This window comes from Brachyhypopomus gauderio, unplaced genomic scaffold (assembly GCF_052324685.1).
Source record: "Brachyhypopomus gauderio isolate BG-103 unplaced genomic scaffold, BGAUD_0.2 sc51, whole genome shotgun sequence".
Classification (NCBI taxonomy): domain Eukaryota; kingdom Metazoa; phylum Chordata; class Actinopteri; order Gymnotiformes; family Hypopomidae; genus Brachyhypopomus; species Brachyhypopomus gauderio.
In genome coordinates, this window is record NW_027506876.1 from 606639 (window position 1) to 632500 (window position 25862).

The window sequence follows — 25862 nt, forward strand, 5'->3', positions numbered from 1 at the left end:
GTTGTTCCTGCACGCGTGTCCCCCTGTGGCCGTGGATCAATACTGCCGTGTCTGATGGGCCCCTTGGCTACCCGGTCACCTCTGCCTGACAGCCACACGTGTCTTTCTGCTGATTTCCACCTCACGCGTGCTGTAATTGGGTTTTGTTCACGCTACAGAGGTGGAAGTCTTGCAGGGCAGGAATAATAATGGCAGATTCCTGGAGCTAGCCTGATGGACCGCGGGCGGGCGACCCAAGAGGATGTGGATTTGATCGCTGGCGGAAACGTCCAATGTGCAGAGAACAGAGTTGTATAGTAACGAAGTAACGAACTACTTCACTACTGTACTTAAGTACTAAAATGCTGTATCTGTACTTTACTGGAGTATAATTTTTTTCTCCTACTTCCAATTTTACTTCACTACATATTTTAAATCAGTTTAATACTTTTACTCCGATACATTTTTTACATGCTGTAGGCCTATAGTTACTCGTTACAATTATAAACATGTTAGCTGGCGCTGTCACCGGGTCAAGCGATCAGGCTGCGTTATGAGAAAACTGCGCATGCTCCGGTCGCGTCTCGTTTACTCTGCTGCTGCCTTGGAAAAAATGACGCAATCACGGTGGCTCCGCCCATGCGCGTTGGCCACGTGCGCAGTTGCGTCGCGAGGTCGTGCACCTCTCGATTTTTGTGCGTGCGAAGTTACAAGGTGGAATTCATGCACATGTACGGCACTTTGAAGGTCCATTTTCAGTATTTTCTAGCACCTTCAGCTTAATTTACATATTTATACAAATACACATATACTCTAAATTATTCCAAATAATTCACTTTTTATCTCATTAAAAGAGAAGGTACTGTGTTTGGTAACAGCAGAAGAGCAGCATAAGTGCTGCATAATGAGCTTGTTGGCGTTTTAATGTACATATATTGGCACCTTCCACACCTTCAACATTGAGTGATCGTGGTGGTGAGGGTGAGGAAGGAGACCATCCTGGCCCTACCTAGAGAAAATGTTTGCGTTTGCTGGAGTGAAAGTAAATTCCTATAGGATGAAGTGCCATCTCTGCCTCCCTAAAGATTCAAAAATTCACCTTTGAACTTGAAGAAACACATCAATGTAAGTTATAAATAAAACGCACAGAAGACACACCAGCTTTAGCTGTCAGTAAGCGCTAGTTAGGTTAGATATCTTAGCTAACTAACATAATTATGTTCATGACATGCTGCAGTATTCACTTAACATTAGCTGGCAATCATAAAGGCAATGTCACGCTGAGTTGTGCTTTAGCAACAGTAAGCCATGTCTCTTTTCGTGCTGACTAATCATTTTTATAGTGTAGTGTTTTTATAGGGTAGGGGCATTTATTGAGGGTAAACGGAGGGCAGTAGGCTCACCCTTAGAATCCGATGGACGGATTTAACGTCCAAAATACACCTCGTTTTCTCAGCTAAATTAAGGTTAACTTGTACTTCTGCGTCAAACCTACGACATAGCCGGACATAGGTTATCTGTTTTTTTGTGTATGAAGTGTTAAGCCCAGTTTTTTTTTAGCTGCTACTTGTTTGTACATACAGAACACTTGTATTTGTGGTCTTTGACATCTTTGATTTGTAAGTGATATATAAAAACAATTGATAATCAAACTTTGACGGCTTTCTTTAATTAATAAAAAAAAACACAATACTTGTACTTTTTACTTTCAGTACTTGAGTAATAAATTTTAGAATAAACTACTTGCAATACTTAAGTACAAAAATGCTGAATACTTCTGTACTTCTACTTAAGTAACGTTTTTAAAGAACACTTCAACTTCTACTCAAGTCAATTTTTTGATAGAGTACTTGAACTTTTACTCAAGTATGGGTCACTAATACTTTATACAACACTGGCAGAGAACCTCCTATTGGACTATTAGAGTGTCAGTCAACTGGCTTGAGAGATGCTGGTTTAACAATACATAATGTATGTGTGTATTATTCATACATCTGCTATACACACACATATAGCATCTGCTATACACATATGTATGTCAATACTTTGTGTGTGTGTGATTATATATATATACACACATACACATACACACACACACACACACACACACACAGAAATTAATACATACATTTATTACAGATACCCTGAACCATGACTTGGGCAAACTGCAGCTATATGAGAGCATAAGAGCAGGGGTGATAAATCATAGATGCACCACTGTTCACGCTGTTATGAATTTCAAATGCAGTCAAGGTCAAGAGAGGAGAGTTGTGTGCAGTCAGCTCTGCTCTACCTCCCACTTGTTGTCCTTGGTCTGTCTCTTCAGCTGAACGTTCCAATTCTCCGCGCTGACCTCGGCGCAGTGGGCTATCGTCATGGCGACGGGAGAGGCCAAGTTGAGTCCCGGGGGGCCGTAGGTGACCTCGGGACCGAGCAAGATCTCACGTCTCTCTTCTAACGGGGCACTGGGGAACGCCCGAAGGGAAAGAAGAAGACAAAAGTTACTGTGTGCTTTCCCAAGCACCCTGGCAGGCGCAAAGTAAATAAATGTTTTAAAAAATGAGTAGGCAATAACCCTACGCCAACAAAAGCCGTTTTAGTTCTGGACTTTGTTTATGTCTTCTATTCATTGTGCCACAGTCATTTTAGGAGTCTGAACCGATTTCATATCACTCAACCCATCTGGCGCAGTTTAACAATCAGGCAACGCAAACACAAAATCCAATCAAATGTGCACTAGCGGAACTGTTTGTGCCACGGACCGCATGGAACTGCGCACATAATTACCCTCGACTGCCAAGTTAGCAGGTCTTAAAATCATTAAAGGCAACGCGCCTTGCAGAGATGGCCGTAATTCCGCGGAAAACCTGCTGATTCTCGAAGGGCAGGCCGAGAGCAAGTCGTTTAGTCGCTGCTGCATATTCATGAGGAGTTTGCTTATAATTTTCATTCGGTTATCATCGCCTTCCATCTCTTCCTCGCCACGGTGCGGCCCGAACTAAAGCCCGTTAACAAGAGAGCTACCAAGAGCCCTTCCAACCCCGACTCGAGACGGAGGAGAAACAAGGAGACCTCCTGGCGTTCTTGGCTCCCGCCACCACTGCTGAGCCACAAGTGTGCACGAGGTTCCCTGCAAATTAAGGGTTGTGCTCATTACTGTCGGTGGAGATGCATTGTTCAGCCAGGGAATACTTCAGCAGTGCGAAAAGGATGCTAAGCAATTATAACATTTTTTTTTCCATTTAGGGTAAAAACTGTTTTCTCCTCTCTTTGACCCTTGTTTGTTAGCAACTATTTTGCATGACAAACTTCGAGAGAACCTTGAAGCCTGTATTCATTTAAGGTGTTATACTGTCAGACTGCTACCTTTACTGCATGCATGATTACACTGTTTCTGAAGTTTAAATGCTATTTGCAATTCAGCTTCATCTCTTAAGAGAGAACAGGAAATACATCTGTCAATAAGCGTTTTTCTTTGCCTGCACACTTCATACTAACTACTTCAGGCTCCATGTATGTTGGATTTCTTTACCTCATTGAGGATACAGCAATTGTTTCAGGTGTTTTGAACCTCGAACATGACTCACTTGTCACTCTCAGCGAGAGCTCCTGCATCTCAATGGTACTTCAAACGTCCCAATTCAACGCAACTGTCATAATTTTAATGACTCGGTAATGATTTGAGAAGCGGAGAAGAGCTCGTCAACACGCTCGGAGTGAACGTGCCTTGAGCGTGTGCCGTGCAAGGAGGGGAACGTCACTCGGCATTCACTGAAGTGCACGCGCGATAAACAGGGTTAAGTCATAATTTTCCCCTCTGTTAAAGCGTCGGAACTGAAAGAAAGCAGAACCGCCCCAAATTTATTTCACCCACGCGGAATCTACATTTAATATCCGAGCAAGTCATGTATTTAATGAGAAGCCAACGCTGGCCACGGATTTACCTGTGTTTGGAATGCCGTAACACTGGGAGAAACCCAGCGTTTCCCCTCCCCGTCCCCTTCACTTACAATTCCGCACCGCCATCGAGGGTCGCGCTAGCGCTAGCCGTGCCTTTAATGAGACGCATTATTCAGAGTGACTGATGATTCAACCCTGTGAGACATGCAGCGTTTCTGGGGTTCGGCGGGACACGGCAACCTCACCGAGAAATGAACAGGATCCATTAGCGAGCGCACTACTTCTTATGGGATCTCTGTTTAATGGAAGTATCAATCCCAAGCAACAGCAACATCAGAAACAAAGAGCCCTAAAAGCTTGATGAGTATGAGACTGAGAGAAGAGCTGGAGAAGATGTGGAAGGTGAAGACCACAGTGGTTCACATGGTAATCGCAGCACTAGGGGCTGTGACGGCCAAACTGGGAGAATGACTCCAGCCAAACTGGGTGAATGGTTCCAGCCAAACTGGGTGAATGACTCCAGCCAAACTGGGTGAATGGTTCCAGCCAAACTGGGTGAATGGTTCCAGCCAAACTGGGAGAATGACTCCAGCCAAACTGGGGGAATTACTCCAGCCAAACTGGGAGAATTACTCCAGCCAAACTGGGAGAATTACTCCAGCCAAACTGGGAGAATGGTTCCAGCCAAACTGGGAGAATGGATCTAGTCAAACTGGGAGAATGACTCCAGCCAAACTGGCAGAATAGCTCCAGCAGATTCAAGGAACACCAGCAAAGATCCATGTCCAGAAAAGTCCTGGGAACAGCTCAACGTCTCTGTGGACCCGCAGGCTCCCTGGTTTCTGGTACAGGACCTGATATATATATATATATATATATATATATATATATATATATATATATATACATGTAAATGGAAGATCTGTTTAAGCTGATGACCAGTGTTTAAGGACTTAAGGAGCACTGTCTGCACAGATGAGGGGAAATGTTGATTCTGGGAAGTGAGCAAAGGCTTTGCTATTTCTGATGGCTTTAAAATATCCACATGCTATTTTTGGGGGGTTCATAAAGACCCAGAGACCTTTCAGATGGCCTGCCACCATCGTGTGTTGAGTTTTGAATGGATTTCTATTACAGTTGAGGGGTTGAGCGTTCAATGCCCACTGTCCTGCTGAGTGAAAGGAAAATTCAATTGCCCGCCGTAAACCCCCCTCTGTCCAAAGAGTTCTTCGAATGATGGCTCCATTCAGACTATGGCTTCAGATGATTATCTGAGAGGAGGGGCGAGGTGCTCACACGTATGACGGGAGAGGGCACAATTGCTCCAATGGCAGAGATGGAGATGGATACTTACTGGACTTACTATTACACAAAAAAAACAGACAAAGAACCACAAAAAAACCAATAAACAAAAACAAAACGCTTGACCTGCCTGTTTGGTGTTTACAGCCTTGCAGTATGGCTCAAAGTGGCTATACTTTTTCTTGCACTCAGTGTAGACTTTTCTGCAGTGTAATGGTTCTGTGTCCTAGCCTGATTGAAAGCTTCATCTACGTCGGTGTGCGCAATGACTCGGAACAGCCTCCATTTTGTGCCGCGCGCTGTAACAGCTCTCCATCTCCTTTTCCCGTTTTCTCGTTCCCTTTTAAAGCCCTATGCAGAGTGAGCAATGACAGCCAACTGGCCTGCTTCTTCTTCAGGCTCAGCGGAGTGGAGCGGTCACGTCACCTGGCTGCCCCCTGGAGGAGAGAGGGCACCACTGCAGGGTCCTCGCCGTGCCAGGACTGCTGTGGAAAGTGCGTCGTGTATGGGAAAGTCGGCCGTCCCGCAGGAGGAGAGGCGAGGAGCTGCGTGGGTCATGGTTTGCACATGCCCAGAAGGCCCCGAGAGGGATGTGGCAATAAGTTAACACCCCCCCCCCCCCCCCCCCCCCCCGAAGGAGAGAGACAGAAGAGATCGCAGTGCAAGTACACAGTGATGTTCTCTTGGTATTCACTCTGAAGTTGCTTAGGCCAATGACGAAGGCAGCTCGCAGAAACACTGGCGTCTGAAGGTTGTGCTCCAACCCCAAGAGAACACTTGTTTCCACTCGTGAGACTGAGCAGGTAAACAATAGGTGCGTACCAACGGCCTGTGGGTTTCCACTGAGGGGGTGTAATTTGGAGCATGTTGGACCCATGTGTGTGTGTGTGTGTGTGTGTGTGTGTGTGTGTGTGTGTGTGTGTGTGTGTGTGTGTGTGTGTGTGTTTAAAAGAGAAACTGGTGTATTAGCATCGATCCTGTATTTTTTCCCATAATAAATTTTTATCCGCACCATAAGGATTCTGGTCTCTCATGCCTTTTTGTGGTCAGACCCCTTAAAAATGAGATCAGTAATGGCATATATTGACATATTTCAGCATATGCTGAGATACACATTCTTCTGTGGTAGCAGGTGTAACTGGGCTGACACCACATTGCATATATACATAGAAACCGCTGTAAACAGTAAACACTGTGAAGTGTGAACCCCCCATGTGTTAACCACCACTTGCACTGGCCTGCAGTGCACAGTTCTAAAATAATTCCTTGTACACTGCATGGTCTGGCGAGTAACTGACATCCCATCTTGTTTATGAAGGGAGTCTGTGCATAAACTGCTCACATATGTTCCTGTTATGACATCCTGAATACTGTCAGGCAAAGGAAACTGCATAAAAATGAACAGTTTATTAACCACATGCATATGCAGATCTTTATTAGTCATGCCTACCTTTTAGTTACACCTTGTAGATGGACTGTTACAGTTTAAAGTCCATCTGTTGCAAAGTCCATTTTGTGCTGACCATCTTTTAGATGTTCATCAGTGATCAGTTTCTGACCACAAGGCCGCTCACAGTTATGGCATTACCACATCACTCTTAATGCTGTGTTGAGAGTGGCCGACCCCCAAAACGATTTCTTGCTCAGCTAAGAGAGGTGGTCTCACCTGGACTCGCTTTGGCTCACGAGCATGTACATTTCCCAGGACGTGTCCTCGGCTATGGCTCCGTGAGACACCAGCAGGCTGACTCCTGCAGAAATGACAAGTGAGTCGTCAGCTCACACACACACACATTGCAGAACCCAGCCCAGCCGATCCTGCTTCCAGCAGTGTTCTTATTCTCTTCTGGGAACCTGGAGGAAGAACCCTACAGGCAGTACACACCCACTAACTCAGTCTAATTGTTTGTATGATAAATGCGTCGTCATTTGCTTCCAAACATTAAGCAAAGTGCCTGTTAGACTTAATTAAACTAACACCTGCCACGCAGTTTCATCTTCATCAGTGATGGCAACAGAGTGATCAGAAGGTGTTGCTTAAATGTCGCCAATGTATGAGGTGTGCAAGCAGACATAAGTAACACACTGGCACGCTGTCATGAGCATCATCTTTGAAGCATTTGGCTTGGTGTCTGTAGAGTGATAGAAGGCGAAAGGCAACAGTACTTTTCCTTGCGTCTTCCGTCAGATGTGAAATGTCCTGAGTTTGATGTCCATTAGAGCGTCACACAGGGTCCCGCCCACTCACCTCCTACCAGTCGTGACAAGGTCACGAACTCTTCACAGAGGTCTTCAGGAAGGCTCCTCCCCTCATTTGTGTTCCACTGAATTTATCCCGCCACACCTCCCGAAGGATCAACGGTGAGGTTGGGTGTCCTAGCCCCACCTCTCTCTCCGTGTTTACCTTCACACTGTGCCACACCTCTTTAAACGTAAACACAAACTGTCTTCCCTGGTATGCAGCCCCACCGAGGTTGCCAATGCGTTCACTACGCAAGCTCACTGTCCCCATGCAGCCTGTCACTTCCTGACCTATAAAATTCCTATTGGCCAACCCAGCGGCTGAGGCCGTACCTGGCCCCACAGGCACCGTTAATGCATGCCGAGTGTCAAGTGTCACCGGTTGCATCTGAATCTACCACATTATACGATGACACAACACAACAACTAGCTCACATACTCTGTCCTCCATGTAACTGGAACATTTCTTCAGCTGTCCCAACTTTCTCGAGCATTTCCCCAGCTAGTCTGTGCTCTCCTCACCCACAAGCACCCACCTCCCCTTTCAGCAGTTTCTGATAACTCCTTCACAACCCCTAGCCTATGACAGACTGCACAAGCAAGACCTCGTCTGTAGACCTCGTCTGTAGACCTCGTCTGTAGACCTCGGCTCCTTCCTTTCAGTAGCATCATCCATCGCATCCTCCAGTGGAATTGTGAACTCTACAAAATAGACTATCCGTTTACTTTCAGAGTACAACACCATGTCTGGCCCCAGCAAAGCTAATGCAAAACACTGTGCTATCTGGAGTTTTGTGCCTATATCTGCCAGCAATTTCCAACCCGGAGCTTCCCCTCATCTACTGATATTTATAGCCTGCATTTGCTCTCCAAAAGATGGACCCTCACGCGCAACCCTAACCACTTTATTCACATAACTGCTAGACGAAGCACTAACCTCTAAGTGCTTATTATTGAATTACCATGCTAATATGCTAAGCGCATGATTATGTCTCCATGTGCATCATCTCTGCAACAAACTAACCTTATATGCCAATAAAATGTGCTTCAATATGCCAACCCCCGCACACAGTTTACAGCTTGGATCTTCACCTACCCGCCAGCCAAGGTTTTGTGGGGTTGGAAGGATGTCGTAACTTGCTCCAAGCAAAAATGTAATGCAACTCGCGTCCATTCCCCACAATTCCTGCCAGGTAATTTTCCTCTTTTCCACACTTGCCCAGCAAAGCCGGTGACCTTGCGTTCCTTGTGACGCTACTGTTGCATTCCATGCTCTGTCTTCCTCTCGCGAATGCAACATCTCTGGCAATGAAGCCTTATATTAAATTCAATCACATGCCTTATTTATAAAGAGCTCTTGGCTAACTGCACCACTACCCACATGTTCCACATCCTCCCTGTGTTTGTGCCGCCATCTTTATCACCACATCCTGAGACCACAACAAAAGCATCTTATGATTCACAGTTCCTCAACTCAGCTTCAGTCCGTAGTGGCTCTAGATCCTCTCCTATACCCCGCCACTCACCACAGCCCCTCACAGCCTGACCCATAATCCTCTGCTGCCTCTCTACTTCTAATTGCAATTGTAACTGCAAAAACACAAACCATCAGATGCGAGGCAGCTAGCCAGCTGGAGACGGTTTCCCTGCTAAACATCATCTCTTAATGCTGTTAATAGCTTTCACCAATTCTGCCTTTAGCCCCACAGCTAGTTCTTTATCGTTTAATGCAGCACTGTACCATCTACCCACACTCTCACCTAGCTTTTCCTTTCACAGCTGAAATGCTGGTTTAACCTTCATTCTTGCCCACCTAAGATTACCATTTCTCTTTTATAGCATCTCCCAGGGACACTACGCAGCAGTTGTCAGTGTTTTCGAGTCATCCACGTATGCGCTAACTTCCGAACAACAGCCATCAGCTGACATAAAATACCTCAAGACCTCAGGTGCATTTGTGTCCCTCTGATATGAGACAGGCCCTGCTGCAGAACCTCCCTTTGCACAAAGCACAGCATCTTGAACTCACTCCACTTCGGTGGTCTCACATTGGCCTCTCTATGTCACCCACTGGTGGAATGTCTGCTGTCAAATCCATCTCCTATGCCTTATCCCTATCAGTACAAACTAATTCCTTTTGTCCAACTTTTAATCTCCCGGATGACTCCTTACTAAATAAGGTCTTCACACAATTAAAGAGATTTCTAAAGAATGCTGCCCTAGCATGTCCCCTCTTCCACTTAACTTCTGAATGAGTCTCCCTATTTCTACATGCTGCCTTGACTTCATTACGCCTTGTTTCTTTTTCTGCAAACTACCAAACGTTCCTACATTCATAAATGACTTTCCCTAAGCTCTTCAGTTTACCCTCTGCTGCTCCCTACCACTCCTGCATTATGCCTTTCATTCACCCTCAGCGCTCCTCTAGACTACCCTATCTGCACCGCCATCTTACGTACACACTCTTCCCAATTTCTTCTTCCCACCCGCTCTGTAACATTGCTCTAGCGAATATCAGCTTCACCTTCTTGTACACCCGTGCTGGAGATCCCAGCAGTGACGGAGGTATCGATGTCCTTCACGTCCCAGATGCTGATGAATAACTTTGTACTGGTCAGTGTGGGGCCCTGATAGTATACATACACATGGATGAACGTTGCTGTCATTGGTCGATAGCCTGAAATAGCCACTCAGCCTCTACTTCCCCTGTCCTTTTTCTCTCCAAGCTGTCCAAATCTTTCCCCTGTCGTCAGACCTGGGAGAAAAGCACCTGAGCTAAAAGGTGTAAAGACCTGAGAGTAAGCCAAGAAAACTGTTGTCACGTATTAGCATGGTGCTACCGCCAGCGAAAACAGCCATGTTAGCCAATGAAAACACTGATCGTTTCAAAGCATCTGCTGTGTGCTCGTCACATCTCCGCTGCTGAACCAAACATGCTGTGTCACACAGTCTGCAGTGGGTTCGTGTTAACGATCGTTAACTCCATCGTCTCCTCACATGCGCAAATGGTGACTGCCAGTCAAAAAACGAAAAGTCTGGAGACATTTTAAGCCGGTTGATACAGCATGAGTGAGTGAACGCTGCATCAGCCCTGCAGTAAAACTCAGTTCAACTCTAAGAAACCATAAACTTTGCCTCTGTTTCCCAAATATAAATTGTATCTAGAGAACTGTAAGATCACCACAAAAAAGCGGTGAAGTGAGTCAGAGCAATATTGGAGTTGTTAACCTGCAGACTAAGCAAATACTGCAATATGTGGCACAGTTGCCTACAAAAACCCTCGAATAACAATCACCATATTGTTATTCACCAAAGATGATAATCTTTCTGAGATTCCTATTTTTTTAGGCCTGCCCACAGTGGTCATAGAAGAGCACAAAGGCTTCCTTGATCTCCAGACTTTGTCCTGCGACCCACCTGTGTTGGGCATGACTAGGCGTCCCCCCGTGTGCCCCAACATGCCGCTGCTCCTCAGCTGGGTCCGGCGGGCCGGTAGAGGGCCGTTGGTGGGCAGTGTGGCGGCCCCGAGGCCCTGGGTAGTGCCTCCACGGGCCGCGTTGAGCTCGGCGCGGTCGGCCATGCCTGGAGGAGCGGTGAAGAAGCCCAGGCCTTTGACCTCGGGGTCGTGAAGCGTCTCGAACGGCTCCTTGTTGGCGGGATCCTGGAAACAGACGGGGCCCGCATAGACGCGGCCCACGCTCAGCTCCGGCTGCAGGGACGACGTCAGAAGCAGAGGGTTGCCTGGGGAGACGAAGGCACGGCCCACGGCCCGGTTACGGTTTGCGGGTGACGGGCGCGGCCAAGGTGGAGAATTATGTTACAGGATGCCAGAGAATGAGACCTCGATGGAGCACGAAGCTCTTGACCCTGGACTGAAAAGTGACACTGTCGATGCCAAAGGAGTTCTAGACTCACTCGTGGTTGTGCTGACTGCAAGATTAAATGTGAAAGAGGTGCAAAAGGAAGTTACATTCATTTGTCCCTACAAATACCTCAGCCTGAGACCTGCATGCCATGAGCAGATTCATAAGAGTCTACACTTTGAATGAATACAGATTTAGTTTAAAAACACAGTCATTAGCATAGGTATTATCCACCAAACCAAACATGTATATGTTTGTATGAGCATATAGAAAGTTAACATTGATTTTATCATTCACTGTGTATTTACAGTTTCAGTAGATTTCAGTTGTTTAGTTTCTTCATTTCGGTTACAGTATTGGCCATCGTTTCTTCTCCTCTAGCTGAGACTCAGATCTCATCTTTATCAGCATCCCTCATCTTCTCACCCTCCCTCTCTCCCTTCCTCTCCCTCTCTCCCTCCCTCCCTGCAGGCAGCTTGCATTTCAGCTCGGTCTGAGTGACCTTCTTGTTTTGGAATGTGTAAAAGTGCCTGCTGGTGGTGGGATCTCTGGCAGGCGAGGCACGCTGGTGGGTGTGGAGGGGGGGGGGGGGAGTGTCGGTGGGGTGAGCGTGGGGGGGGGGGTGCTGTTGACCCTCCACAGCTCCTCCTCTAACCTGTGCCGGTCAAAATCAAACACATGCATGCGCGCTCCACGTGTTGGCCAGCCTGGCCGCCCACACGCGTGTGCCCTCTCCCCATGCCAGACTAACGGAGACCTTCAACTCCAGCTGCTACCCAGCGAGAGAGGCCAGGCGTGAAGCTAATAGCCCTTTATTTTTAGGAGAAATCGTTAATTACCCTAGGCAAGCTGATTGCTGTCACAAGGGTCTGGGTATTTCTGTTCATCAAACACATCAAAAAGTGCTACACTCACGAACCCACACACACACACACACACACACACACACAAACACACAGACACACACACACACACAGACACTCACAAACACGCTAACACAATTAGACAATGATTGAATCATTTGGAGCATTTCATTTGGATGATGTTTTGATGGTGATTTGTCATCTAATTTGTAACTGCTTGTGATGAGTCATTACTGTATTCAGAGAGTTTATGAGCAACAGAAGCAATATGGAGCATTGACCAGGCTAGTTGCACTATGAACATTTCAGCATGTGGTTTGAATACTGGGAGGAGAAAAGGTGAACAGAAAACAACTGTACTTAATAAATAAATGATCATCATACAGTAAACAGCAGATTCTGTCTTTTTCTGCTTTTGAATCAATAGTGCTACGGGACGTTGACCCTTATACCATCGTGACTGTTGCAGCCATAATGAAGAGAAGCTCCGAGCCCCATACAGAACCACGGGGGATGTGACACACACCGCCGTAACAGAAAACGCAGTCATGGAACATGTCTGATGGCGGGGGGGAGAGAAGTGTTGGGGAGATGACATGTGTGGGGGATAAGGTGCGAGACAAACACCTTGGGCTCCAGCTATCAGAGCCGCAACACTGAACAGCATTTTAAGATGCAGACGGAACGCAGACAGCCAACAGAGAGGTGATCTCAAGGGCAGTTCCTCAAGAAAAAAAATCTGTAATTACTTAACAGCTATTTTCCCTTTACTTTTGAATGTCACTGTCATGTTTAGGTTTGTTACGCTACTTCTTTACAGTGAAACAGGAGGAGAGAAACATTAGGAAATCCTCTGATGCGTATCGCGAGACTTCAACATGGCGGAGATGAGCCAAACGTTGTGTGAGGTGGTGTGCTGATGGAGTGAAGGAGAGAGACAATGAGGGAAATAGTGGTGGGAAGTCAGGAATCGGGTGGAGCACTTGAGAGATATTTTTGTGTAATTAAGCAGTGCAAGGCGTGTGACTGATTCCCTATAAGGAAAGTGCTGGAATGTATATGGTTACCAATTAGACTGGCTAATATGAAATAATGAGCTCTTTTTAGTAAAACCATCAAAAAATAAATAAATTAAACTCAAATTAAACCTGAAGGATGTCAGATTATTCAGTATTCAGGGCACACATCAAGTCTTTGTGTGCTGCGTTTTCAATTGTGAATCATCATTAACTGAGGACAGAACCAGAGTGCCAATTGCCTTGAGTCTGAAAAATTACATTTGCATTCTGTACTTTCACAAACGCATGGCGTAAACATCAGCATTAATGCAATAAGGGTTCATTTGGCAACGGTAGTATAGTATAGTATTTCCACAGTGTTCATTTCTAGACAGTATTACCACCGCAGGAAGTGAACCCTGGTGCGACGGCAACGTGTAGAGAATTAAAACCTTCTCCATCGCTGTTTACTCCAAACACTAACAGAGATGCTCGATTTTTCCATTCTCACACACTTTAAATGACACTGCAGCAGTGGACCAACTCCCACCACCCTCCCTGAGGAAGAGGTGCAGTCTGGGAAGCTCGGTAATGGAAAAAACCGATAGGTGGGAATGTCAGGGGTCCCAGAGGCTGTAATGGCACTGATGTGAAATGCTGGACGTGACAGTGATGGGGTAGACAGTTCAGACACCGGTCCAATATGTGACAATGACAGTGGTCTAATAGGCAGTAATGACACTGGTCCCTTGCAGTCACCAGCAAGGAATTTGAGCAAGAAGACTGGGATTGCTGGTCTTTTTAAACAAGACTGATAGGCAGTTCTGCCTAATTGAGGCCACACAGTGCATGCCTGCATCTGCTTGCTTGTGTATGCATTTGGGGGTGGGGATGAGGGGCGGAGCTGGAGGCGGTGCAGGGGGCGGAGCTGAGGCATGTCTCTCTAGACCGCAGGGAGCTCATGGGTGGTCCGTCGCCGGCGTGCTGCAGTGTACTCGGGGGAGGGGTGGGGATTGCAGGTGGCGTCAGCGTCCGTGCTACGAGCCTGTCAGCCCCGGAGTCCCATCAGCTGCTGTCACGAGATTCACAGCCTCACACTTAAAGAGGAGGAAATCGATATTCAGCGTCACATTTACGAGTCGTAGCTTTTGGGGGACGGAGGGTGTGGTCGGGTCTGAGATGTTCGCTGAAGGATTGATTGAGGCGATGGTGTCAGAAAGGCTGTGCCAGTGAAACCTGTGAGATGAGTCTTTGAGTAAATCGTGAGCCTATGTCTGGTGGAGACGGAAGTGTGTCTGTGGCATATAAAAGAAGCTCAGAGTGACAACGGAGCCAGAACCGGAAACCCAGGATGAACTTCAGCACAGGAAGCACACGGACACATTTCAAATCAGGACAAACATTCTGTATATGTTTTCAGCAGAAATGGCTAACAAATAAAGACAAAAATCAGTCACTCAGTTCCCATCGGGTGTTTTCAGCAACTGTCCTGTCTCACCTTGTCTGGTGGTCTTGAAGTTGAAGGTCTGGAAGCCCCCCGCGAGAGCGGAGGAGTCGATGACGTCCACGCCGTACTCACTCTGACTCCTGCGGTACAGCGTTACAGATATGACCAGGGCTGCCACGGCGATGACCCCTGCTGCCAGGCCCGAGTACAGCGCCACGTCGTTGGAGCCTCCCATACCTGCGGAAGCACAGTGCCACAGTGTTGATTTACATTGGCAATAAATAAGCAGTTATAGTCACTGTACCTACACGAGTCAGCCATTTACCACCTTTGTGTTGTTAAAAAATAAGCCGGACTGGCTGAGGTAAACCAACAGCAGACGAGGGTTACGGGCTCCAAACTGGAGCTGCAAACAGCCGTCCTGCTTCCGGCTCGTGGCCGTCCTGGCAAATCTTTCCGACACCTGTGCAAACGGAGCAGGTGCAATATGCGCGTGTTTAGCAGAGTATAAAGACATGCTTGGCACGGTCCCGCGGCCTGGGAGGTGCGAATTCCGCCACTCTCGCAGCATTAATCAGCAGCGCAGCGGTACGCCACCACGCCCCGCGCCAGGCTGCATCTGCTCGGCCAGCCCGGCTGCCCACGGCCCGCTACACCTCCGCCACGCCTGAACTCTGCCAGTTTGCAGAGGACGAAGAGGGCAGGGCCCAAGTCGTCTGGGAAACAAAGGGTAACCGCTCCTACATCCCAGCCCGCTGTATTTAAATGGTCCTGATGCGCTGATTTTGCAGCAGTGTTCAGTCATGGGTCTTATTAGCCCGTCCTGTTGGAAACTGGCTCGGGCTGCACGGAGTGACAAGACGCCCATCAGTCAACATCCGTTTTTGGGGCTTTTTTTGCCATTTTCCAGATACCGAGAGCTTCGGCATTGGTGGTGCCTCTGCCTTGTAATGGTAATGACATTTAAAATGATATTTCCCGACCTGGGGAACGCACCTGGTGCCGGGTGTTTTATAATGTGCCAAGAGGTGATTTGTAGGGTTAATGCAAAACACATGGGAGAATGTGAAGACATGCCGCGGTTGCTTAAGTGAGCTAATGGGCAGTAATTGTGCCCCATTACCTCAACTAAATATAGTACGGGCTCACATGCCATAGCCCATCACTCACACTGACTAATCTGAGCGGGGGGAAATACATCATAAGTGGCACTCCCCCACGCGCCGAAATGCAAATAGCTGGAGTCATGGGGAATGGGGGGATTCCCGTTACCAAAGACCGAGAGACCCGATAACCACAATGCTACAACAATGGATGGAGGAATGCATGGGATGGGCGTAGCAGGCAGGCGTGGGTGTAGTACGAAGTCCTCCCTCCACTGGCTGAATCGAGCGTCGGATTGTGACTGATGTGAATGAGGATGCTAAGCAGAGGTTTCCTAATCCTAAGCACAGCATGGTTTCTTTTGGAAGAGTGAGGTCTGAGGAAAGCAAAGTGTCTCACACACGTTCAGGTGCTGGTTATGGCAGTTGGACTGATCAAATGTCTGTAACAGCCTGTGGCTACAGAACGTTAAACGTGCCCTGTCAGATTTAATTGCTGAGGTGTTTTCGGAAAGAAAGAAATAGTGAAAACTAGAGCCCGAATGTAGGGATCATGTCAGTAACTGTGTTGACACACAGCCACGTCCCTAAGCCAGAGTAATTGGTATGTACACGATATAAAAGGCAAAATCCCTGGACCTTCCTCCATAAGCCATTCAGGCCTAAAACTGTAAAATCTAGTAAATCCAACCTCAGGACTAGTTTTTTATTTTTGAGTACAGTTCTCACAGCAGAAGATATTATTTTTCTGATTCTGGAAAAGAATCAGATATATGAAATATGGAGAAAAATAGACTCACTCTGGGGCTTAACATCATGCAGCATCTTCCCATCTGCAGAGAAAGAGAGGAGAGAGAGAGAGAGAGAGAGAGAGAGAGAGAGAGAGAGAGAGAGAGAATTAGAGAGCACCCCCGTATCAGTTATCTAAAGCAATCTGTGATTCAGATCATGCGGTGAAGTCCAACTGCTGGCTATGCCAACATCAGCTGGAGATAATGATGCATGGCATCGTTACCATGGGGACGTACTGACAGATGGCTCTGAGAAGCTTAAACTAGGCTTTGGTTCTCTCCTTCAGTCACAGAAGGAGAAGTCTGAAGGAGAAGCTCTCATAACCACCCCTGAGGAGAAGAAGTGATGAGAGACGCTTAGCGTCGGCGTCTCAGCCACGGCGCCCGCACGGTTGCGTGGAGCAGCGCCGCTGTCTCCCCGCGATCTGGACTGGCCTAATCCGGCCCGCTCTGCCACACCAAACAAGGCCCGCGATGGCAGCAGGTGATGCCAGACATGGCTTTTGTCAAATCCCAGGCAGATTTGCCCCTGTCTAATCCACACTGAAATGGAAACAGAATCCCTGTTGCCTGCCTGTATCTGCCGTATACAGCCGACTATTACACTGTGTTATACTGATAATGTCTCACACTCCGGTTTTAAAACAACGCCACCCGCAACCTTTAATACTTTAGGTTGTAGCTTTCACAGAGGGACTATTGAGGGAGGTATTTCTGACACGGCCTAATCTGTTGTCATGATGGCAATGATGAATGTGTTGACTACAGTGCAGAACAAACCGGTGGACATGGTGGCATTAGTGTAAGCGGCGGTCAGTGGTAACAAAGGCCTGTATCATGAGGATGACGGTCGTGGTGGTGACGGAAATGACGACGACGTGATGAAGATCAGCGGACCGGCCTTACCATGCGTGCACATGTCGCCTGTGCAGTTCTCCGTGGCGTTGGCATCGCCGTCACACGCCCGGCCCCGGTGGCGGGGGGGCGGGGCGTTGCAGTCCCTCTGTCTCCGCCTCTCGCACTGAGCGTTGCACAACGTCCACTCACCCCACTCCTCCCAACCGCCGTCCACTGCGGGATGTTCGTGTTCGTTTAGTATCGGGAAAACAACGGCACGTTAACCTCCCCAACGCCAAAATAAATCAACATTCTAAAACAGCCTTGTTTGAAGATGCAGTGTCTCACGAGGCTGTGTGTTCAATTTGCGTGTGATGATATCAGCTGAATAAATGTGTCTGCCAAGCCAAACAAGTATTTTCAGGGCAAATGTGTCCCACTGGGTGCAATTTAAGGCAACACTGACGCATAGCGGGCTTTGAATGTGTTTTATGGAGAGAAGGTCAGCCTGAAATATGAAAACTAATCCCGCCTGTGCGTGCCCCTCACCATCGCCCTAATCCCAAACCCAACATTGAGTCTAAAATCTGACCTAACATAGCTTTTCTCCTCGCCACAAGCCCCCTCCCCCTCCCAAACGAAGAGGGCAACCCTGGTGTCACATCAGAGTGATGCAATCTCCATCCATCAACCATATCAATGCATCAGGGAACATGGCGCCAAGATTAGCCGGTACGGCTGCGTTGGGTACCGCCAGCCTCAGCGGTCCCCGTGCTGTCGGCTGCCAAGACACATCACCACGCAGACGAGGGTCCCGGAGGAAACAATTTCGTGGTTATTCTGCTGTGAATTCTTAAACCTCTCCATGGATGTTGGAGGCGCATAACCCGCTCATCTAAATGCAAATTATGTTTATGTGCTACAGCTAACGTGGCCCAGGTTTGGGGGTAAAGTGCACATGCGCTGTGCTACTCACTCAACATGTCATGCTAATAAGCTTTAGTGAAGGAATTCGAAAAAAATGCAGTATTCGACTATAAAATTACTTTGGCAAAGACACGGGGCAATATTTTTGTTTACCTGGAGCATAAATTTTAGTAAAGATACTCAAAGTGTATGTATATGTAGTTATATATATAGGGTAACTATCTCATTTATAAGATTTTACAAGCAATACACACACCCATTTCCTCACAATTACATTGCAAATGTTTATCACTTATAGAAATAGATGAGGAAATGAGGGTTTTTTAAACCCTGAAGCTGTCAGGGGTTTAGGGTTAGGGACTTTCCTCCCACTACCTCTCAGCTATTCAAAACTGACAGAAACTGTGTGTATGGTGAGCCACACAATTAATAATTCACTCTCATAGCAGGAACATGCCCAGGTTTTTGATGAATATGCCACTCAATGATTTCTGGACACTAATGAAGGCCAGGAGCGTCAACAGTCAGATTGTTTCGGCTGCGGTCGGAGGCCATTTTGAAAAGTGAACAAACCATTGAAACATCAGAACATCGCTCTCATCTGAGATCAAGAAAAATATGTCAACGTGCCTCTTTCATCAGAAAAAAAAACTAAACCGTAAGCACTTTCATCTTTTTTAACTTAACAAAAGTGCTGGCCCTGGGGCTGAAGGCTATCAATAAAACCACACACTCTGAAAAACACTCTACCTCTTTTAAAAATTAGCATCGTGTTTTAAATGGTTAACAATTCAAATATGGGACGTGTGCCTCGCACAGACGAAGCGGCACATATATAAATATGTGTTCCGAGCTGCTTTCCCTGAGAGAGCCGAAGCAATTAAATCAGCAGGTTATTACCTCGCAGCGCTGTGCTGTGCTGGTGTGCAAGGTGATTATTTAAAAAAAAGAAGGAAGAACCCGGAGAAGTGGGTCACGGCCAGGACCGTCGCCTAGTGGGAAGAGGCTGCAATTTAGCCCAATCGCGCGCAACTTTACAAACTCGTTTACGAACGGACTGACGGAACAGGCAGGCACAAGCGGCTCATTGGATGACAATTCCCTCCTCTGGCCTCGGGGTGAAGTACGGGATGCTCAGTGTGGTGAGATTAGTTTTCATTCAACGCTGGTCATGTTATCGATGCAAGGACACTCTATGCCTTCAGTCACAGGCCTACTTATGAGTAAAAATTCACTCTGGGTGCAATCCACGTGATCACACAGCTTTTACAATTTTATGAAGGCCATTAGGCTGGACAGTATAATGAGCAATGAATGAATAGTTAAGGTTAAGGTTTGGGGCAAGGTTGACGTTGGTTACCAAATGCATAGGACTGAAAGTTACAATTAACAGCATGAAGGTATGTAATGATGCTGTTGTGAAAGTGTGTAATGACACATGAAAGTGAATAATGACATTGATGTGAAGGCGTGTAATGACTAAAGTGAAGGTGTGTGATGACACTAACGTGAAGACGTGTGATGACACTAACGTGAAGATGTGTAATGACACTGACTTGAAGGCGTGTGATGACACCAACGTGAAGGTGTGTGATGACAGTAACGTGAAGGCGTGTGATGACACTAACGTGAAGGCGTGTGATGACACTAACGTGAAGGCATGTGCTGAAACTAACGTGAAGGCGTGTGATGACACTAACGTGAAGGCGTGTGATGACACTAACGTGAAGGCGTGTGCTGACACTAACGTGAAGGCATGTGATGACACTAACGTGAAGGCATGTGCTGAAACTAACGTGAAGGCGTGTGATGACACTAACGTGAAGATGTGTAATGACACTGACTTGAAGGCGTGTGATGACACCAACGTGAAGGCGTGTGATGACACCAACGTGAAGGCGTGTGATGACACTAACGTGAAGGCATGTGATGACACTAATGTGAAGGCGTGTGCTGAAACTAACGTGAAGGCGTGTGCTGACACTGACGTGAAGGCGTGTGATGACGTAAGAGCACTGACCGGGACAGAGGGCACTGCAGGAGCTCTTCTGCACAGACATCCCCTCACAGAAGGCCCCACCGTTCAGAGGGGCCGGGTTGGTGCAGGTGCGGGAGCGCTTCTGGATCCCCCTGCCACAGTCCACGCTGCAGGGAGACCACTCCGTCCACAGGGACCACCCTCCGTTCACTAGAGAGGCGTGGGCCACAAGAACAGCCATTTTAGATATTTTAGATTTTAACTTTCATTGTCTTCTCTCGATCTCTTGCTCTGTGTTTGTGGTGCCTTATGCAAGAGACGGATCATGATGTTACCAGGGACAACCACAGGTGATGTCTGACCTTTACAGTTATTGCTGCTGTTAATTAGCTTTATTTTTACTTTTGTCTGGCTTTTGACTGACGAGATAAGACACAGAGTGATAATATGACAGAGCGAGAGAAAGCGTGAGAGAGAAATTGGTTTTAAACTGATGAACATGTCAAAGAATCGAAAGGCAAACAGTGAAAGTGTCCTTTGCCGGGTCCACACTGTTTCTCCTCCACAGTAACGATCTGCCCCCTCCTCGGACGGCCCCGAAGCGCTGGAAGAGCTCCCCCTTCCCCACCGAGAGGCCGCAGGGACGGTCACGTCGCTTGGCGCACCCACAGGCCAGCGTGGGAGTCACGCCAGCAACGCTGTCGAGCTGTGGCTGTGCCCGCGGTAACGCTATGTCCTCTCGGATACGGCGTTGATAACACCGCAACGCAGACGTAGCCCAGCACAAGGCTGCTGGTAGTGGCACGTCGGAGCTCCAGGACTTTAAGCACTGTGCTGAATGAATTATTAATAAGCAGCGTTCGGTTAAATGAGATTAAGATAGAGAGGCATAACGCCTCCCTGCATATAAAGACATTGATTTTTAACGCCATGCTGTAATTGAGTCTCTGTGTAATATCATTCATGTTTAAGACTGTTGCTGCTTCCACAGAGGGAAATCAAAAACCTGCGATGCTCCTCCACACCGTTCTACAGTTCTTATACAGAACAGGATATGGGGCTCAGACTACAGCAGACATAATGGTTAGAGAACCTCTTGCTCGGAATTGCTTCGGCTGAATGGAAGCCAATGTGGCCAAATTAGCATGCGATTAAATAGCCAATAGGCATTCAGCTGTAGGCCAAACTCTGGTCTATGAAGTCTCGTTGTCGTCTACCCCCACTGCTGAGCGCATCTGTGGTCTCACAGAGATCAAACTGGTCATGTCACAACGGGTCCTCTTGGAACTCCTTAAGGCACACGGTCCCAGCACAGATGGTTCGTTGTTATTCAGGACTGTAAATCTCTGTCCTACCACCAGCTGTGAGTTCCCGTGGCAGTGGGGCCTTATTGTTGTTCTGTGGTGAGGGCGATAACAATATGCGGTGGCTTTTGATTGGTCAGTGGTGGCGTGCCCTGTTCATGCACAAGGTAGAGGTGTGTTGGCGGGCAGTTGGAGTGGGGCCGAGCGAAGCTGGTGGACTAGGTAGGTTTGGAGAAACCTCTCTCTCTCTTATTTACAGTATGGTGTGTACTGCCTCGTTACAGTTCCGAATCCAGAATAATGTGTGTAACAAGGAGGCAGAGGCAGGATGGTAAGGTCAGTCATCATTTGCACAACAGACATTTATTCCCGCAAACCAAAAGCAAAACAATAAGAACGACACTACACCAGCAAGACAAAACACAGTTAATGGGTCAAGTGCTATCACAGGGCTACAGCACAGGTTACAAAGGTTAAGTGTGTACAACGTGGGGTCAAATGCTGACTGACATGACAGGACCTTCCATACATACACTAACGAGGAAGCTAACAACAGACAGGTGCAACACAAAACTGACTAACAAGACACACTCACACACACAGAATAATAATAATGATGAGACTTGGGAGGAGTCCAGAACAAGGCAGTGACAACATGTAACTCAATGGCTTATGTTATGATAATCGGTCCTGTGTTACCTCAGGCAGCATTATGTGATTCAGTGCTTAAGTACTCACTAATAAAGAAAATAACCTACTGTAGGTCGCTAACACAAAGCTACTGGCTGTAGGTCGCTAACACAAAGCTACTGGCTGTAGGTCGCTAACAACAAGCTACTGGCTGTAGGTCGCTAACTAAAAGCTACTGGCTGTAGGTCGCTAACAAAAAGCTACTGGCCAAACTGCTGCTCATCTTTAAGACTCGTCAAGTGGTAAAGCTGTGAGAAGTCTGTATTAAATAACATTATAATGTTGGTCACACATATTCTCATAAATATTCTCATTTATGCTGGGTTACGTAGAAATGTCTCTTTCCAAAAAACATTCTTTATTGTAATTCGGGGCTGGATAGATGTATTACATTTTACATGAATTAAACCATTGCCCACACTGTTTGTAAGTAAATGGGGAAGGAGTGTGTCAGTACAATACCAAAACTCCTCTACACAGCTTTAGTACTGTGGCCACTGAAGCGCACCTTCAATGGCCAAATAAAACATCTGAAGGGCTCCTTATGTGGTAGCGAACAGGAAATCACTTCCAGACGAGAGCTGAAAGAGCTCTTCATTTGGGCCCTGTGGAGCCTAGGGGCTCTAAAAGACATGGTGCCTTTGGAAGTTTCAGTTCAAGGCTCAGTCCCAATTCGGGCCTGACTCACTCACTCACACTTGTGGTGAGTGGCAAGTGATTCTCGCTTTGAGATCAGGAGCTTCAAAAAGCTGTAATCGATTTCACTTGTCCTTGCCAACCTCCACCAGTCTTGTCCACCAGGGTACTTAAACCCCCCTCCCATCACCCCCTGACCTTCATCCCCACTGTGGTCTTCAGAGCATCCCTCTGTAGATGTGCGTGCTAAGGGCACATGTGACGCATGTGACAGAGCAGGTTTCCTCACGCTTTCTGATTGGTTAAGCACAGCTGGACCATGTTGACATTTTTGGTTGCAAATTACAGAACACGGGACTGAGGTACTGAGATGCTTTTTGTTTTGATTGCATCTATGTTACTAGCAGGATTTTACGAGTTCAGTAGCAACACCAAACACCTTTGTCAGAGCCTTGCGAGATGAATGTGCTATGTGCTTCGTCGCTGACACTGGTGCAGCGGTACCCTGTGAAAGTGTCTGTGGAGAGTGAGCACGGGCTGATCTGGGAACAGCTGATCTGGGACCATTACAGCGTGCCATACGCCAACCTTACCGAAGACAATCACGGTTGCCGTAGCGCTGCGTCTCTTAGCCACGATGTTGCTGGCCAGGCAGGTGTAGTTTGCTGAGTCGGAGAGTCGAGCTTCGCTGACAATGAGGTTGTGGTCGGCCCGGGTCACCATGTTGTCATCTTGGAGAGAACTTACCAGTTCGTCGTTTTTTAACCACTCCACCTGTCATTCATAGGCAGACACATGCAAAGTGAATCAACACAGTATTATTCACCTCACTGCACAGATGAGCCTTGGAAATAAAGAACTATGCTTGCCTTTACAAATGGCAGCTCCTGGTGATGTCACACACACGCACACACACGCACACACACACACACACAGACACACACACACACAGACACACAGACACACACACACACAGACACACAGACACACACACACACACACACACACACACACACACACGCGTGCACACACACACACACACACTCAATGCATCCATGTGGATGTGCAGGTCATGCGCTATGAGCCAAACAATTGCAACACCCCCCCCACAGAAGAAGGCTCTGTCAGCCGTGGCATGGCCTCTGTTTAGCTTGTCTGGTAGGGCCCAGCATTTTAATCACATGCTCTTTAGTTTCCTGCATTTTGCGTCTCAGCTCAGGAGCCCGCAGAGGTCCGCCCACTTCCTGCAGAGGGCCATGAAGTCATTTCCTAATAGAGTCTCAGGCCGATAAATGTGTACGTGTACACATTGGATTTGCATAAAGTAAATAAATAATGCTGATGTCACTTCAGTTTTGCTTTTTCGATCCAAATGTTGAGCGTTGCCAAAGGAGACAGGTTAGACGCTGCGCTCTGAAATCACCACCACCGTCATTACGCATCTGGGTGCAGACGTGACCTGGGAGAAAAGCCTTTGTTGAGCTCAGAGCAGGGAATGGACTAATTAATAAAGTGAATTTAAGAAAAGGCCACGTGAGGTGGACACAGACTGCTGAAGCTGTATGTCAGCTTTTTGTGCATTCACCGACGTTCCATCTGGGGAAATTTGGGAGTTAGAAGAGGCGATTAACGCAGCGTGAAGGAAGGAGCTCCCGCTGAGCTTCTCTCACACTCCTCAAACGCTGGAGCTGCCCTCATCCTCTCTCTCTCTCTCTCTCTCTGCCATTCTCTCCATCATTCTCTCTCTCAGCTAATGATGAAAAGATGCATGAGGGAGGAGAGAGGAGACAGCGAGGGCAAAGGGATGGATGGAGAGAGAGGAGAGACAGAAAGGGAGAGAGAGAAAGAGAGGAGAGAGAGATGAGAGAGAAAGGGAGAGAGATAAAAGGAGAGAGAGAGAAGAGAAAGAGAAAAGAGAGAAAGGGAGAGAGAGATGAGAGAAGAAGGAGAGACAAAGAGAAGGCCGCACGTGATGAGAGAAAAAAGAGAGAAATACAGGAGTGTGATGGAGGGGGGAACTGGTGGGGGTCAAATTCAGATTAGCCATGGCAGAGGAGCCACTGGCCTAATTGGCACATTTGTTTCAATTAGAGTGTGGCCAGCGTGACAGAGCTGATGCTCTCATGCTCCCCGCGAGGTCCGTTTCCGCTCCTCCACCTCGCTCCGCCTCGCTGTGGATCGCTCCGCCTCCCTCCACCTCGCTCTGGATCGCTCCGCCTCCCTCCACTTCGCTCCGCCTCCCTCCACCTCGCTCCGCCTCCCCTTTCACCCCTCGTCAACTTTTTAATGGCACAGGTGCTAGGATTAATCACGAGGACCCATGCGTCGCCTCACGTTCAACGTGTGAGACGCACGTGGCGTCTCGTTGCACGTTCTCTCTCACGGAGCCACGTGGGGTTCGAGGAGAGCGTCTGTCACTTTGATTTACATGTCAGTGTGTGCAGTTATTGGTTTAGCCATATATTCCTGGACACTTTACTGTTTCTGAATCAAACTATTAACCAGAAAAATATCTTATTTGTCAGCAGCATAACGTGAAATCGATGTTGACTGTACAATGCCTTGAGAACAGCTGAATTCTATGCAGCGTTAACATGCTTCACTGACGAGGCAGACTGCACATTTTCAATTGTGAAAACTAGTTGAAATCCCAATTTTCGACCTATTAACCAAACACAACACGCTCCATCCATGTAATCAGCCAAATATCAGACTAATATCTTCAACTAAGGCTGAGCCAAGTGGGTTTTGAATCGTTGGGAAATATGATCTCTCATTAGCAAACATGGCAGCAAACACACCCTCAGCCATGCTAATGATTTCACCTGATGTAGAAGAGGAAGAGAGTTAAAAACGCTGGTCTGAGTGCATGTGCTCATTTGTGCATGTGTTTAAGACAGACAGAGAGATTGTATCTAATTAACACATAGACGTGTGTGTGTGTTTGTGTGTGTGTGAGAAAGAGAAAGTGATCATAACTAATTAACACATAGTGGTGTGTGT

At 47.3% G+C, this 25862-nt stretch overlaps 1 protein-coding gene across 5 annotated transcripts in view; it reads right to left on the reverse strand.

Moving 5' to 3' along the window:
- Window positions 1-25862, reverse strand: part of unc5db (unc-5 netrin receptor Db) — a 118598-nt gene that overhangs the window by 12972 nt on the left and 79764 nt on the right. For 3 of the 5 annotated variants that reach the window (XM_076987138.1, XM_076987136.1, XM_076987139.1), the window contains exons 5-12: window positions 23453-23633; window positions 20272-20439; window positions 17394-17558; window positions 16497-16529; window positions 14645-14830; window positions 10840-11163; window positions 6848-6932; window positions 2273-2444 (exon numbers count right to left, since the gene is read on the reverse strand). In XM_076987138.1, coding sequence (XP_076843253.1) covers window positions 2273-2444; window positions 6848-6932; window positions 10840-11163; window positions 14645-14830; window positions 16497-16529; window positions 17394-17558; window positions 20272-20439; window positions 23453-23633 — 1314 coding nt within the window. The remainder of the gene's footprint in view (window positions 1-2272; window positions 2445-6847; window positions 6933-10839; window positions 11164-14644; window positions 14831-16496; window positions 16530-17393; window positions 17559-20271; window positions 20440-23452; window positions 23634-25862) is intronic. The other 2 variants (XM_076987140.1, XM_076987137.1) reach the window with 1 other exon arrangement.